General features: G+C 50.8%; 7 protein-coding genes across 7 annotated transcripts; 3 read left to right on the forward strand and 4 right to left on the reverse strand.

Moving 5' to 3' along the window:
- Nucleotides 1-236: 236 nt before the first annotated feature.
- On the forward strand, nt 237-1140 carry Z519_09170 (uncharacterized protein; the record flags this gene model as incomplete). The annotated part of the gene is made up of 3 exons (XM_016766894.1): nt 237-468; nt 526-1021; nt 1074-1140. 3 exons carry the CDS (start codon nt 237-239, stop codon nt 1138-1140), a joined length of 795 nt encoding a protein of 264 aa, XP_016617192.1.
- Nucleotides 1141-1754: 614 nt separating this feature from the next.
- On the reverse strand, nt 1755-2514 carry Z519_09171 (uncharacterized protein; the record flags this gene model as incomplete). Its single annotated transcript, XM_016766895.1, has 2 exons — nt 1755-2245; nt 2460-2514. The coding sequence occupies 2 exons, from the start codon at nt 2512-2514 to the stop codon at nt 1755-1757; spliced, it is 546 nt and encodes a 181-aa protein (XP_016617193.1).
- Nucleotides 2515-3947: 1433 nt separating this feature from the next.
- On the reverse strand, nt 3948-5691 carry Z519_09172 (uncharacterized protein; the record flags this gene model as incomplete). The annotated part of the gene is made up of 2 exons (XM_016766896.1): nt 3948-5452; nt 5502-5691. The coding sequence occupies 2 exons, from the start codon at nt 5689-5691 to the stop codon at nt 3948-3950; spliced, it is 1695 nt and encodes a 564-aa protein (XP_016617194.1).
- Nucleotides 5692-6640: 949 nt separating this feature from the next.
- On the reverse strand, nt 6641-6982 carry Z519_09173 (uncharacterized protein; the record flags this gene model as incomplete). The annotated part of the gene is made up of 1 exon (XM_016766897.1): nt 6641-6982. One exon carries the CDS (start codon nt 6980-6982, stop codon nt 6641-6643), a length of 342 nt encoding a protein of 113 aa, XP_016617195.1.
- A 57-nt stretch (nt 6983-7039) lies between these two features.
- Z519_09174 (uncharacterized protein) lies at nt 7040-8389 on the reverse strand (the record flags this gene model as incomplete). Its single annotated transcript, XM_016766898.1, has 2 exons — nt 7040-8198; nt 8286-8389. 2 exons carry the CDS (start codon nt 8387-8389, stop codon nt 7040-7042), a joined length of 1263 nt encoding a protein of 420 aa, XP_016617196.1.
- A 433-nt stretch (nt 8390-8822) lies between these two features.
- On the forward strand, nt 8823-11044 carry Z519_09175 (uncharacterized protein; the record flags this gene model as incomplete). Its single annotated transcript, XM_016766899.1, has 3 exons — nt 8823-9769; nt 9887-10387; nt 10474-11044. The coding sequence occupies 3 exons, from the start codon at nt 8823-8825 to the stop codon at nt 11042-11044; spliced, it is 2019 nt and encodes a 672-aa protein (XP_016617197.1).
- A 2203-nt stretch (nt 11045-13247) lies between these two features.
- On the forward strand, nt 13248-15484 carry Z519_09176 (uncharacterized protein; the record flags this gene model as incomplete). The annotated part of the gene is made up of 6 exons (XM_016766900.1): nt 13248-13521; nt 13576-13729; nt 13821-14169; nt 14262-14671; nt 14729-14758; nt 14848-15484. 6 exons carry the CDS (start codon nt 13248-13250, stop codon nt 15482-15484), a joined length of 1854 nt encoding a protein of 617 aa, XP_016617198.1.
- Nucleotides 15485-16091: the final 607 nt, after the last annotated feature.

The raw sequence follows: 16091 nt of genomic DNA on the forward strand, positions 1-16091 counted from the left end.
CCCAACCACATCATGTCAACTTGGAACCATGGCGGCGCGGCTTTTCATCACTTGTAACCCTATGCTTAACCTTTTCGAGTCTTCGCTGATTATGGTTTCTTTCGGTCTAGCGATACCCACGCCTTCACTTTCCGTGAACTTCCTGTCGCTTTCTGATTGTTGCCAACCCATATTCTGTGGACTGAGCACTATCTGGAAGGCTCACCGGACTCTTTGTCACTTTCCGAAGCTTCAAAATGGTGTCCACTACTATCGTCCTTGAAAAGGACAACGTCCAACCTCCAGTATATATTGCTGGATCGTTCACCGATTGGTCGCCCATAGAGATGAGGTTTGAATCGACTGCAGCAGACGGCTCCACCAAGAATATCTTCTCCTATAAGATCGAACTCGAGCCCGGCGATTACCAATACAAATTTAGGCTGGGTCCTGGTGATTGGTGGATTCTAGATGAATCAAGCCCAACAGGTCTGGCCTAGTTCTTGACAAATTACTATCAGAATCGTCGGCACTGACTGGGCCTAGCAAACGATGAACACGGCAATGTCAACAATGTTATTTCCGTCGAAGCTCAAGTGTCGGGATGCCCGTCTGAAGAGATCTCGCGGCCCGCTGCTCCAATTCTCAATACCAAGGGTTCTCCTATCATAGAAGATGAGCCTGATCATCCGAGCGAGGATCGGCTGCCGCCTGAACACGAAGCCATTGAACCTTACCCTCCTGCCGGCGAGGTTATGTCGAACCTCCTCGACTCTCACCACGCTAAAGATGGCGGCGTGAAGCAGGTTCACTTTGACGAGGCTGCGGGTAAACTAACCGAAGATATTGTCGCGACCAGGAAGGATTCGATCCCAGACTTTGCTCCTCCCCCTTACTCGATCGCTGCAGATGGTACGATTCCGCCCCTTGCGGCTCAAGCCACTAGCGCTGTTTCCCCTGAGAAGCAGCCGCCGGAGACAGTTGGCAACAGCAAACCAGGAACCAAAACGAAATCGTTCATTTCGCGAATTTGCACTACAAGGTGAGCCCTCAGCCTTGTATATCACAATCTGCATAGCTGACACATTCTCAAGAAGTCTAGTTTTGGTCGTTGCAATGGTTGCTGTCCCTATTGCGGTATCATATTATCTGCGTCGGTAGTGTACAGGTTCTATTTCGAAGCAGACCTCGGCCAATGCCTGTAGATCCAGGCAGCGTGGAGTGGTCTGGACCCATGATTTCCATGCCTTCCATGAGCAATGCGTTAGAACACAATCAGGTGGCGGGTATGAATTTGTTGGTCGTTGATTTCGGATTTTCTCTCTGACGGAAACCCGCCAGATATAAAACGGACTACTATCTTTTCAACTCTGAAATTTTTTTTTTTCATGCTTATCTCAAACCCTGGCAACCCACTCCTTCGTTCTCGATGCGGGAAAAGCATGAAGTTATACATTAGATTGTCGTCTATCAGTATTGTTGCCTTCTCGTGATAAGTCCTGTGTGATTCGGTAACTCGCCTCCATTTCACTGTTTCTTTCATCTGTCTGAAGCGCTAAGACTGCGGACTGCGAAGGGCAACTACTTTTTCCCACAGGAGTCATACTCGAAGTGCCATCATTCTCATTCTCGGACTCCTTCTTCTCCTACCACCTAAGTCCCCGACCATTTCCCCGCCTCCGCTTCGTGCACCCATCTATCCTCTCACTCCCTGCCCCTTGAAACCTGGATCTATGTACGGATCTACATACGTTCTCACGTATCTAGGTGCCCACTTACAAGCGACAAAACGTCTCCACAGCGAGCCTAGTCTCCTCCTTGGTCTCCTTGACCAGCGCACTGACGGCGCGGAAGTTCTCATCCTTGGCATCGCCGACGAGTTCAAAGAGCACGCTCTCGGAGGTGGTGATGGTCGCGCCCTCCCTCGCGAGCCGCGCCAGTGCGACGGGTCGTTCGGCGGCGTTGCAAGACGAGACGCCATCGGCGATCACGTAGACCCTGTGGCCCGCGGCAAGAAGGTCGAGGGTCGTCTGGGTGACACAGATGTGCGTCTCGATGCCGACGAGGAGGACGGATAATTTCTCGCGATGGGAGGTTGTGAGGGATGAGAGGTGGGATTGGAGATCCGGTACGAGCATCGAGAAGGTGGTCTTGTCGATCACCGCGGGACAGCTCGAGGGTATCAGGTCCGTGACTTCCGGGACCGTGGAGCCCAGGCGCGCGGCGTTCTGGGTTGTGACAAAGATGGGTATGTTGAGGATTTTGGCTATGTAGGCGGGAAAGGGGTGGGATGTTAGTTTCTCCACGAGAAGAGTGGAAGGGAAGAAGGGCGAGGCCTGGTGGGGAGGATGGATGCATGTGGCATGAAAGAAAGAACAGAGGAGGAGGCAGGCTAGGGAGAGGAAGGGGGCAGAAGAGAAGAAAAGACGTGGGAAAAATCAAAAAAAAAAAAAAAAAATCTCATTCATTTCTTTACATACCTGCTTTAACCAGTTTCTGGCTCGTAGCTATCCTGTTCCATTCGGCCGCCGCCATAGAGTAAGTAAAGTCCAACAAATTCAATTTCTGGGTCCGTCCCTAAAGCGGGAATGCATTTCTTCCGTGGCGGCGGAGGGAGAGAAGGAGGAGAGAACATACACCTTGGGAAACTCCCAGATGGCATTGCGAAATTTCTCCTGGATGTCGCAAATACTGTAGAGCAGCGAACGCTTGTCAGTGAATAAATATATAGTTGCCCAAACCAAGCCAACTTTCATGACTTGATCAAATTCTGCATGCGCCATCACCCTCTCGGTGGTCATGGTCTTGCTTGTCCATATCTGAGCAAAGCGAAGACAAGCAGCCAATTGGTGAGCGAGAGACATTGAGCAGGTAGGCGAATGGGGAGGGGACCCATATATATGATTGTCCCTTCAGCGCCAAACTCAAAGTTTTCTTTCGGTAAGGAAGGTTGTAGGTGGCAGGTGGCAAGATAGGTACCATGTGTCTGTATCTTGGAGGGGAAACAGGAGAGAAAACGTACAATAACACCGGATTCGCTGTGAATGCCAGCCCGCAGGGGGGGATAAAATGTCAGTCAGCAATTCAAACTCGAATACGATGATTGGGCTGGTCCATCTATACGTCCTTGCTTCCATCTGTAGATCAATACATAGATTCAACCCTGCGTCGCATGTGATCTTTCTACCACAGAGCACCCCAGAGGATGAATCTGACAAAGCACCAGATGGGAAAGACAAAAGAGGAGGAGAAGAGGACACAAGAACTAACCAATTCTTTTACTATTCGCCGACATCTTTCTCGCCGTTTCACTCACTCAGTCTTTATCCTGAGTCCTCCGGCTTGTGGGCTCTTGCGTGTCGGATGAACTGAAAATGTGTCTGTCGAGCTGCAAGGAAGGCCGTGGATTGGGGAGGGGCTGAGTTTGGGAAAGACCCTCTACTGATGGAGACTTTCTGTGTCTGAAGTCGGCGTTAAAAGTTGTTTCGAATGAGAAAGAAACAGTAGAAAGGCATGCAAATAAAATTCGCCAAATGGACAATGATCTCACATCTTTCTAGCTTTTGTCGGCGAGAATCGGGCGAACGGGACGATGGCCGAAGTTGTAGTAAGGTACTCAGTAATGAGGCGGCAAATAGAATGCCCATGGCAGAATGTGGGGACACAGCCTCACACATCCTTCGCCTTTTTATGAATATTCAGATTATTTTCTCAATGTTCGCCCCTTACGAGGCTCTTCTGAATTTTATCTGCCCTGCGTGTCCCCAGCTTCGATGAGAAAATGCCAGACAACGGCTTGGAATACTGGGCCCATGCCAACTGAAGCCTGCGCTCAAAAAGCATCCCTCTCCCTCCAATCTCCATGCTCCTCCGTTACCTTCATCATCGTGGCAACAAATGGGCTTCGTCAGGTTCCTAGTCGAAGGTCAACCACGTTGGGTCAAAGTGAGAGGCTTCTATGAAGCATCTCATCCACTATTCGCCGTTGTTTTCCGCTGCGGTCCTGTGTTCAACCAACCGAATGCCGTACCAGAGCCGATTGGATTAGTCCTTGCTGTCGGCGTCGCTTGCGAAGATTTCAGCTCTCCGCTAAAATCTGATGGAGCTGTAACCTTTCCACCTTCGTTCGGCTTTGCCTGCGTGGCTTCCGTGCCATTGGAGTTTGTGGCCGACGCAGAGGTAGTTCTGGTCGCATTGGCCATTGTCTTCGCTGGGCGCAAGATTTTCATGGTTCTCTGGGTGTGAGGTCGTGCATAGCTAGACGAAGCCTTGGAGCTTGCATCGTTAGGATTACTAGAGGACACCGAACGCCAAGAGCTGGACCAAACACCTGACCCAGATTTCGACATAGGCGCGGTGAACGACTTTTCGCTCCCTGTCGCGGACTTGGAGTCATCGGCAGGTCTCGGCTGACTCAAATCTAGACTGGATCGCGTTGAAAGCTCCACGGGCTGATCCATTCTGTGTATATCTCCCGGTTCGGATGGCGTAGCAGAGGGCAAACTACTGGATGGAGCTGCCATAGATGATACGATGCTGTGGGTCGTGTTGAGCCTTTCCGGTTGGCCAATAACCCCCACTGGGGAGGCAGGAGGTGGTAGAGCTTCTCCTATTGAGGATGATCGATGGCGAGAAACCGTGCACAGATCCTTGAAAGAGGCATCATCTTCGGGTCTGCACAAGGGAATCGAGACCTGATTTCGATCCTCGTCAAAAATCATGACTTTGTCCTGTGAGAACAAGATGTCGGCATTGTGTGATCTTAGTACATCGCTGCCCAGGATAATCTGAATCGACGAATCCGTCACCGTTTGTTCGTCGATTACAAACTTGACCATCAAAGTGGGAATTGGTGGGACTGGACTAGCTGATCTCACAGCAGCGGGACTGTGAATCTTGGCCTCGGTCAAATACACGGGCAGTCGAATGGCGCGATTATCTCCATCCCCAAATATGGCCTCGGTCAGGTCAAGTTTACACAAGAGCGAGTAGCTGACAGATGAAACCGTTGAACCAGTGCACATGACAGCGTACAGCAGAGAGCTGTTGGAGAAGGACTGAGTCAACCAGCAACGGATGATGGCCGGACATGGTCCTAAGATGAAGAAGCCTGGCGGAGGATTGCCCGAAACTCGGGGCGAGTTGTGAATCGAACCAAGCAGGCGACTCTGTTCAAGACCGAAGCTGTTCGTCCGACCAAATCCAGTAGGCGCAGGCCTCCCGTCAGACCGATGCGAAAGAGATCTTTCGGAGAGCGCATGGCCACCAAGCCCACTACCTGTACGTGTGGGTAGTTCCATCGACTGTCTCGAGGAGCCATAGTGATTGTTGGCACTCTCGTCGAACCGGACCGAGTTGGCTCTTGACGCAGCGGCTCTCCGTGAGTCGTCGGTTGGATCTAAGGTTAAGGAGCTGATCATTGGATCTGCATCAAAGTTGCGGAATGCTTCAGCAGCCGGGTTGAGCGTCGACTCTAAGAATAAGCTTTAGTATGGATGCGTTTACTTGTATGATCGGCTTACCATGATGCGAAGAGCCCAAGGGGAAAGGAGAGCTTGCACCCCACAGACTTCTAGGTCTGCCGCCATCTGGAGTCTTCTGTTCCAAACGCATAATGCGATCTGAGTGAAGAGCCTGGGTTGCAGAGAGATCATTCAGCGTCTCTTGAATGCGCCACAATTCGTCTCTCGTGGCAAACTCGCGGGTGTCCATAGCAGTCAAGCGCGTTCAAATCGTAAAGGCATTGGAGTCGGAAGGAAGTGTGTTATAAGCTGAAAGATAGAGATTGTGCAGGGCATAGGCAGGCACTTGGAACGATCGTAGGCGGGGATAACCTCTTGGAGAGCACAAGACAATAGCCACACCACCTAGCTACAATGCTCTCCTGGCTTGCGCCAGCCCGGCGAAACCCTTCCACCAACCGGTATTTATTGATTCAGTCTCTTTATTGTCTCATCTGTTCTTTGCTTCGGGGTATCCAATATTGCCTAGCTGGCTGGAGCGGAGAAAGAAGGTCAAGGAATGCGCCGAAGCTTGCACAAGGATGAGATCAGACTGTTCGGTGGCCGTTCTTCGAGCGGGATGCTAGGAACCGGCGCACGACGTCACTGAGCTGAGATGGTAGAACGAGGGGCGCAGGCAGCGTGGAAGCGGACTGAGGAAGAGATAATGTCGGACTAGGAATAGATGTGGAAGGGTGGGATGAGGAAAGAGTTTGGTGGAGATTCGACGACGTTCAGGTCTTGTGGATGCGACTTCACGGCGCGTCTGAAGAGGTCAGCAGTGAGTGATAGGGACTTGGGGCGTAAGAAGGCAATGAAAGACAGTGTCTTGGTCTGGAAGGGACAAACGGCGATAATGTAATTCTCGAGGCAAACTACCACCGTGAACCTGCGTCTTACACTCTCTGTGACGGACCGTAGCATTGCCAAGCATTCCGCTGCACATCCGCCGCAGAGTTATTGGCCGACAAAAGCAAGAACCTTCGCATACCACTTCCTTGCACTCCCACTGCAGTCTCGAACGATAAAAGATTGGTTCCGGTGAAGATGAATAGAGATGACACCTCCACTGGAAGCGATTCCTTATAAAGAAACTAGACCTGCACTTGGCTCAAAATAGGGCATAGGAGGAAGATGAACAATCTGTTAGCCCTAGTGCCTCAACGAATAAAAGAGCTTCCCTCAAAATCATCAAGGTCATCCAGAAGTGGCATCACAACCTTTTCAAAGACCGCATTTTGCAGCGATTTATCGTCAAGTTGGTCTCCATCAGGGCCGGTCCAGAGCAAGCACATTTTCACTACATCACAATAGCGACTCCCACTTCTATCATGCACAAAGTCCAGAACCCGAAGCGCGGTCTTGAGATTAGCAACCGCTTCGATAGCACCGTGGTCTTGCGGCTCATATAGTACTTCGAGGGGCTGTCCAAGAGATAGTTCGACCAACGCAAGGCCGAGTGGAAAAAGAACATTGCTTCTGATCATGGCTGGGCTGATCATTTTGCGAGGGGATCGGGCCTCTGCTCTTAAGGCTGCCTGAACGAGAGCTCGAGATAGCTACGGAAGGCTGATCAAGTTGTTAGAATAGTAGTTTGCTTGCGACTCCAGCAGGATATCGCTGAGGCCCCATTGAGATTCCAACCAACTTCCGTGGAGCTGGAAAACACCCGAGGCCAAAATAGCCGCAAGGTACCGTCTGTTTCGTTGACTGATGGGCGGCAGTGGAATGCCACCCACCTTTGGAGATAAAGAATGATCGGCGAGAATGCTTTTGACGGACCGAGTGGATTGGTTAGTTGGAAGTTTTCTGACGATATAAATGTCGTGCCGACGGCGATTGAAATCATCGATGAGAAAACCAACGTGTTCGCGCTTCGAACCTTCGCATGGGCAGAGCTTAAGAGCATTGCAGATATCAAGAATCTGTTGACTACGGTCGTCCTTCATCGGCCACGGGATCGTCTCGAGGGTCGACTTGATAAGACTGAAATGGACCCCTTTCGGCTCACTGTTCTTCGCGCCTTGAGGGGTTTGTGTCTGTGTGACTTTTCGGGATGCTGTGGAGTCTGCATGATCTTGTAGGTCAGCTGCCTCAATCTCTACTTCTTCCCCTGATTTCAAGTCTCCTAGCTCGCTACCTTCATCGTGTGAAAGTCGGTGAATGACAAATTTGGACCTGGTCTGGATACGCTTCGGCCAACCGGCATGGCCTTTGTGTGGTGGATTCTCCAGACGCAGCTGAAGGATGTGCTTCGATTTGCAGGGGCAATTCCAGCAATTGCCACACACAAATGTGTCATACACACTGCGAGCATACCGTCTAATTTTGGCGTAGTCTTGGAATAACCCTCGATTCGGCCAACGGGTCTTTCGAGTCTCGGCCAACGTGTAGACTTGTTCGGTAATGGTGAATAGTGTTTGATTTGCAGCTTTGATCTTGCCGAGAAGCGTTTCATAGACACCCTTGGAAAGGAGATCACTGATCCTTTTAAAACTCCGCATCGTGTTCGACGGCGACGAATTGGCGCCCAACCTTTCCTTCAGACTATCGAGAAGATAGACGAGTTCATTCATAGTCGCCATATAGGCTCCGTAGCTGGTTTTCAACAATCTCTCGAGGTCTGCATTGTATTGGCTGCGTTTCCAGAGGTCACTGTCCGGATGCTGCAGCAATGTCGCTATGTCTTCTTCATCGCGCACTATTTGGACAAGGACACTTTCCAGAGTATTCTAAAAAATGGTGCTCTCTGTGCCGAGGCCATCCCGATAGCGCCTAAGTTCTCTTCGATATCTGCGGGTTGACATCAAAGTCTTGACGGTATCGACGCCTTCTCGATACTCGCCGATGAGGTTAACAACGATCGGCAGGATTCCGAGTACAACACCGGCGATTTCGAAACCCGACATCTTCAAGGACTGGAAAAATGCATTGCGGATTAGAGCTGCTGAGGTAAGTTGGTTTTCTCATGAGGCCGTTGATCGAAGAAACAGTGTGGAGAGCTACCTGGTACTGAAGGCAACTCCCGGTACCCCGCGGTCCTGGCCCCACCTACTAACCAGTCCTGGCGTTGCCCCCACTTGCAGCCTCGTGAGCCTCATCTACCCCTCTAATTCATTGTCATCTCCTGTCCGAGGCCCTCGCTATCAAAGCCTTTCTCCGCAATGATTTCATTACCCCGAAGCCTAGACTACGGGATATCTCAGAGTATGAACAACGTATTGAGCTAGTTGCAAATCGATTTATTTGTTGAAAGGTGTCCGTTATCCAATACCCGCAGATCATTACTCTCCTGGATCCGTTTTCATCTGCATTATATCGACGACTTAATCTGCATGTATGATGGCCTCTGCTTCTATATCTACGGAATTACTTGAACGCTTGAAGTCATTCAATGGTCTTCTGGCAAGAGATGATCTTTTCAAATCCTCCTCCGGCATACCAAAATGCGTCTGGAATGATGAGCTTGGAAGATTGAGGGTATGGGCTGCGAACATTGGTGCCCATCAGAAAGACCAATCTTCCCTCGACTACCGGTTAAGGAATGCATCGCACATCAAATCGGAGATCATCAACTTGCTGCAAAGCCTGAAAATGACATTGCAAGATCTTGAGGAGATTCTCGTTGAATTCAATGAGAAATGTCGAGCTGACGATGATGATGACGATGGCAGAGAAGCAGAAGTTGCGGAAATATTCAACGACATGGTGCAAGTCATCACAAACCTCTATCGAATGTCTATTCTTGTAAGGCAGCCATCACAACAGGACCGTTTTCTCAGATACCAGAAAGACGATGCAGCCGGATACGAGCCATTTGATCGGAATCATGTACGGGAAAAGTTTCCTGATGCGGACTCCATAGTGGTCGATAGGCTGGGAAGAGCCATTTCTAACAGATGCCGGCACCTGAAGGCCTTGGCGAGGCACAGAGCCAAACTAGGCAAAGGGATCAGTCACGTTCACGTCGAAACCCATGACGGGGTGTCCACCGTTATCTCCGGGACTTTGGCAACTGACTACGATGACAGAGGTCCAATCGCCAAACTCGAGTCCGAATCAGTAAGTGGAGAGTCCACGACTTCATATGCTGCCTCGTTCCTGGTGGGTAAGAAGAGTATAAGAGTTCCTCTACCGCTTATGGGTTACGGCAATGAGCAGCAATTTGAGTGTCCATATTGCTTCCTCATCACGACGACGAACAGCAGGAAATCCTGGGCGCGCCATGTTTTTCGGGACTTAATGCCGTATATATGCATTTTCCCTGATTGCTCAACACCTAGCAAAATGTACGAGAGACAACGAGATTGGTCTCTGCATCTTCAGACACATTGGCATGACTAACCTAACACCTCTCTACTAACAGTGATGGTCTGCCAATTGTGCCGTAAAAGTGAACCGTACAGAAAAATCGAACGTCATCTCGCAGAGCACCTGGAGGAACTTGCTCTGTTCGCCCTGCCGCCCGACATGCAAGATGACGATGAAGATAGAGAAGATGACAATGATGATCAGAAGAATCATTTCAGCACTGCAGGCAGCGACATATCGAGCCACTCTGACGATGGAGATTTGCCTCATGAAGATCCTGCAGGTTCTGTTAAATCCAATAAACCGCACAGCCCTGTCGAGGGAGTTAAAGGAGACTTTGCTTTACCGAAACCACAGCTTCTAGATTCCGATGACATGTCTTTACAATGCGAACGGCAGCCTCATATTGCACGTCCCGCTGTGCCGAGGTCTTCTTCCGTGAGATCTCTACCGACAACGAGCTTTATTGATAACCAGGCCTTTTTTGCACAGTTCATGGAAGCTGAGGGTCTAAAAGCCAGAGCTGTAGCGCCTCCGGAGTCGAAATTCTCTTTTCTTACGCTACAAGATCCTGCTGGATGGCTCTGCTCATTCCCGTGGGAGCAATGTTGTACATGGAGATTAAGACAATGTCTACCTGCTCTTTCGATTTGACACTGATCTCTGGGTAGGATACAGAGAGTTTGATCATTAACCACGCCAACCATCAAGAAACATTGAAGGCTGTTGCAAATGGTCGCTACTACTTGATCGGATCCAACGATGAGATTATTTCTCCTGAGACCTGGGAGTCAATAGTTAAACCGGATACGCTCATTAGATTACGTTTCAACGAACAGAATCTCGTGCCAGAAGCACCAGATCGGGACGAAGACCGGGGAAGGGATAAACGCGACGAGAGAAGAAACGAATGGTATGAAGACAGGAAAGATTTACGAGAGAGGTCACCTAGATACCGATATGAAAACCGACCGTCTGGACCGTCGATACTGGTGCAAGCTGGAAAAGAATACCCTGATCAACTCACACTGGTGGTCGACCGCAAACCAGACCGCAGCGAGCGTGACATCAAGGAGGAAATCCGCAAACTGGAAGCTGAGAGACGGGAACTGGGGCGCGAGAGACAGTATGAGCGTGACGGGGGAGGGTCGTCTAGGCTATTCCGTGACAGAACCCCATCGCCTCGGGGAGAGGTCATCATCGAGAGGCGTCGCGAAGAGGTTCTCGAGGTTAAAAAAAGATTGGACAGGTAGTATGTATCCAGTCGTTGATCGTGAACGAGAGAAAAAACGAATGGTTTGATGACAAGCAGCCTGTCGGACGAGGTAAGCCCTGTACGAGGTTGTATAGATATTGACTTGAAAAATGAGCGTTTGGACCATCGACACTAGTGTCAATTGACCGAGGTGGACCGTGGAAGTTCTGAGTCGTGTCCATAATGGGATCCTTCGTTTACCTGTGGCAATAGTTTGTGATAAAGTGCGGAAATATACCAGCCATGAGTCGGCCACAGCATTTGGTGATCGACTGCGACCATTGAAACCACGTTTCAGCATTGCAGAAACGGTATATTCCTACAATGGCGGGAAACACGATGGTCTCAACTCTTCTTGATGAGTCGATCAAGGCTCTTCAGCGCAGTGGACAGACTGAGTCAATTATCGTTGGTCCTCGACAGAAGTTGGCCATTTCCTTCAACCACGATCAGACTGGAACAGTTGAGATTTAAATGCGGAGCAACCGGCTTAGCAGTGTAAACTCTAGAGAGGAAAGCAGAAGAGGCCATCTGTCCGAGCAGGAAAGGGAAAAGTGGGTAGTCAACCCGACAGAGGGACCAGAAGGTATGAGGAACTATCTCAAAGGCCATCAGAAGTCATTCTAATCTCTAATTTTACATTAGTCAGCGGATAGTCCCGGGGTTGGAACCACCCATATGATGGTGAAAAGCCCTGGTGCCGGCTGGTATGCTGAGTTTCAGCATAGGGCCACCGATGAAATCATATGAGAGTTCTAGTCTCTCTCTCTCTGTCTCTCTCTGACTGCGGCTTATCGACTTGAATGACCGGTCTTGAGGGAATGGGGTGGTTGGGTTGGTCCAGAGTCTGATCTCTGATCCTGGGGAGTGGAAATGGTCTCTAAGAGCTACGATGCCTCAAGACCTGAATCTATGCCATGACAGTCCAAAGGATATCAAGTTCTAGAAACTCGGCCATCCTGGTTCCAGGCTAATTTCTGAGGCTCGGCGCTTCGTCGATGCATGTCCAGTGACCGGCAGATCCGGACATACCCATTTCTTCGCACATCAGCCTCGGGATGGCGAGCTGTCCGGGAATGTTTGGAACTGACAAGCCCTTGAAGAACGCAGAGCGAAGGCGAATGTAGGCCGCTCCTTGGCAAGATTAGACGTTGCATATTGTGAGGTCGCATTGGAATGTCGTTAGATAACCCGACGGCTATGGCAAGACTGCCGGGTAGAACAACGTGAGTCTCGATGGATTTCCTCTGACATGTGGTGAGATAGATTTTGTCCACCTTCATGCCTCGCTATCTTCAAATGAGCTCTATCGCATGGAGGAGGACTTGAAGCCCCTGTCTCAGCCCACTAGCATATCTCTGATGCCGAAGTAACCGTGGGAATCCGGGGGATTGGTGGGCATTCGGGGGACTCCGTACCGTAGTAGTGTCCTCCGTCTTCGCTGTTCTCTAGATGGGATTCTCGCTAAGTTGACGTTACACCAAGCTGTGTTCCCTCTGATTAACTGGCATTGCCAAGAGAGTGGAATGTTGCGATCTGCAGCTTGGCGGCACCAGATCTGAAGCAGAGAAGAAATGGAAGCAGCATTCGATGAGGTGGCGAGATCCCTGCTTTCCTTCGACAAGAACTTCGATCCTCTGAACCACTACCATCAGCTCTCTCGTCGAGACGGATGTGCATGGCCAATCCGGGCGGCTATGGGGCATCTTGTCCTCAGACGATGGCTAGCAGCGCGTCCCTAGGCCGCCGACGGTAGGTGTCACAACAATCACCGGCCCAGTTTTGTGACACGCGACCTCGAGAGAAGGACTCTTGAATGTGGTTTAAGCTCCAGCACGAGCAGCTTGGTCACCGAGCTTGTCCATCATATTAGACGGCCCACCGGCTGGGTGGCCGAAAAAAGGACTGTCTCTGATCCTACCCGCTTACAGCCAGCTGTACCAAGAAACCGAACCATGTCGCCAAGTGCTTGGGATACATCGCCATTGTGCCACCCCTCCTCTCAGTGATAACAACCAACGACACCTTCCTCATTTGTCGGACTGCTCCGTCCATACGCCCAAGTGATGTGCAAACGAGTGCATTTGATGGCAAAATGGGATCGAGACATATATCTATGCAATGACGACCCATGCCTCACTACGACACCGAAGCAGATAGTACTCTTGTCTCATCAAGATCAATAACACTATCTTGCCAATATGAGCGCTGTCGCATCTAACGAAGCTCCTATCATCGCTCAGGCTCAGGTGGATGATGCCACCCTCGCCGGTACTGCGATGGAGAAGCGCCTGGGCCGTGGCTCCATCGATGTGCACTCGCTTCAAGAGACAAATACTTCATGCGACGACGAGGTTACGGAGGCCGATCTCAACACTCTTCGTCGAGTCTCGGGAAAGATCCCCTGGCCCGCTTTCACAGTCGCCTTTGTCGAGTTGTGCGAGCGATTCTCCTACTATGGCACGACTGTTGTCTGTAAGTGCCGGCCACTGACTCTTGAATCACGAGGCTCTTTCTGACGCGATTCAGTTGTCAATTTTATCCAGCAACCTCTTCCCGAAGGCTCTACGACTGGCGCGGGTCATGAGGGCCAGTCTGGAGCGCTCGGAATGGGTCAGCGTGCCTCAACTGGGCTCGTGACCTTTAACCAGTTTTGGGCTTATGTGATGCCTTTGCTGGGCGCGTGAGTCTCCTTTTGAAATGATACTCCCTTGTCGTCGAGTCATTGTCATCAGATGGTGTCGCTGTGAGTATGTGCTGATCGATATCTGCAGATACATTGCCGATGCTCACTGGGGTCGCTACAAAACCATCCACGCCGCCATCATCTGCGCGGTTGCGGGACACGTCATCTTGACAGCTTCAGCAGCTCCTAGTGTCATCGCTCATGGAAGTTCTGCTCTTGCTGCTTTCTCCATTGGCCTGATCATTCTAGGCGTTGGAACTGGCGGCTTCAAGTCCAACATCTCTCCACTTTTAGCTGAGCAACAGACAGAGATCAAAAAGAGGATCGAGGTGCTCCCATCAGGTGAGCGTGTCATTGTTGATCCAACAGTAACAACCTCTCGAATCTTCCTGTACTTTTATCTCTGTATCAACATCGGTTCCCTGGTTGGACAAATTGTAGGTCCTCCCACACTCCGGTACCCCAATTGCCAGGACCACCATGCTATGTTTTCCCCGATAGCAACTCTTCGATGCTAACAACGCCGCAGGGCATGGTCTACTGCGAGAAATACGTCGGCTTCTGGCTTGCCTACATGCTTCCCACATGTTTGTTCTTGTTTGCGCCAGTTGTGCTCTTGGTATGTCGCAAGCATTACGTGTTGACTCCGCCCACTGGCTCTGTGATCGCCAAGTTCTGGAAACTGTGGACCTACGCATCCAAGGGGAGATGGAGCATCAATCCAGTCAGGATGTACAAGAACATGTCTGCTCCAGATTTCTGGGAACGTGCAAAGCCCTCGAACATTCCCGCCGCCCAAAGACCGACATGGATGACGTTCGATGACGCTTGGGTTGACGAAGTCCGTCGTGGACTCAAGGCGTGTGCTGTCTTTTTGTATCTGCCTCTTTACTGGCTTGCCTATGGCCAGATGACGGGTAACCTCACATCTCAAGCTGCGTAAGTGTACCCTCTTATCATGACGTCGGGAAATCGCTCTTCGCTCACACATTCTAGCGTCATGGAACTCAACGGCGTCCCTAACGAGTAAGTCCCCCTAAAGACCAGCAACGAGTGTTGCAGGAACTCTCAACCCTCATGAGACAGCTAGTTCCTCGAGGCTAACAACAGACCAGCATCATCCAAAACCTCAACCCAATTTCCATCATCATCTTTATCCCCTTCATGGATTTCGTCGTCTACCCCGCTCTTCGCAAGGCACGGATCAACTTCACGCCCATCAAGCGAATCGCCTTTGGCTTCGCGCTCGCCAGTCTGGCCATGGTCTCCGCCTGTGTTATACAAGTGTACATTTACCGGCTCTCGCCCTGCGGCCACAACGCTTCTGACCCAGACTGCTCGGGACCGGCACCCATCAACGTCTGGGTCCAAACCGTGCCGTATGTCCTCATCGGGTTCTCTGAGATCATGGCAAGCATCACGTCCCTAGAGTACGCCTTCACCAAGGCACCCTACAACATGCGCAGCTTCGTCATGTCCATCAACCTCCTGATGAACGCCTTCTCCAGCGCCATTGCCCAGGGCCTCGTGGCGCTGTCGGCCGACCCGCTGCTCGTGTGGAACTACGGCGTCGTGGCCGTCTTGGCCGGCGTGGGCGGCATCCTCTTCTGGCTCAACTTCAAGAAACTAGACAGCGAAGAGGACAAGTTGAACATGCTGCAGGCGAGTTCTTACGTGGGCAAGAGGAAGAGCATTGCCAGCGTGAGTGGACCGGTCACGGAGGAGACGTTGGTGGAGAAGGACCACGCGTGAGACGCGAGCTCTCCTCTGTAATGGATGCCGGAAACACGCTCACAGAGAATGATGGAGCGGAGCAGCAGCTGGAGTGAGAGATGACGAGTAAGACTGCGATCAATCTCGGACGGCGCCATGAAGCTGGAGGGGAAAAGAAAGCAAAGAGGAAGGAAACACCACGACGATGACGAAGAGTGGGACTTCGGTCTTCCAGCAGCCGTGTCTTAGTAAACTTGGTATACCCCGGTCGTCGGTAGACAAAATATCTCATACCACCATTTCAATTTCCCTTTCCCTTTCCATCTCCGTGTTGAATGACAGAAGTCCAAAAGTTGTAATTGATCATTACTTAGGGAGTTACTAGTCATAGGCCAAGCAGGCTTGGACGGATGGATGGGTGGATTGATGGAACTCGTTCTGATCAGCTCTGTTGTTGCTATGGGACAGGACCCTTCAGTCATCCCAAGGACACATCACACCGTGTGGAAGGAAATTCTCTGAAAGAAGCCCTCACTTTCTCACTCACTCACTCACTCATTCATCACGCCCCCAACGCCTGGGGCGCTTTGTCGTTTCTAGCCCAAAACATACATAATTCATTACCAGCCAACCCAATGCAGCCCAG

The sequence above is a fragment of the Cladophialophora bantiana genome (assembly GCF_000835475.1).
Source record: "Cladophialophora bantiana CBS 173.52 unplaced genomic scaffold supercont1.14, whole genome shotgun sequence".
Classification (NCBI taxonomy): domain Eukaryota; kingdom Fungi; phylum Ascomycota; class Eurotiomycetes; order Chaetothyriales; family Herpotrichiellaceae; genus Cladophialophora; species Cladophialophora bantiana.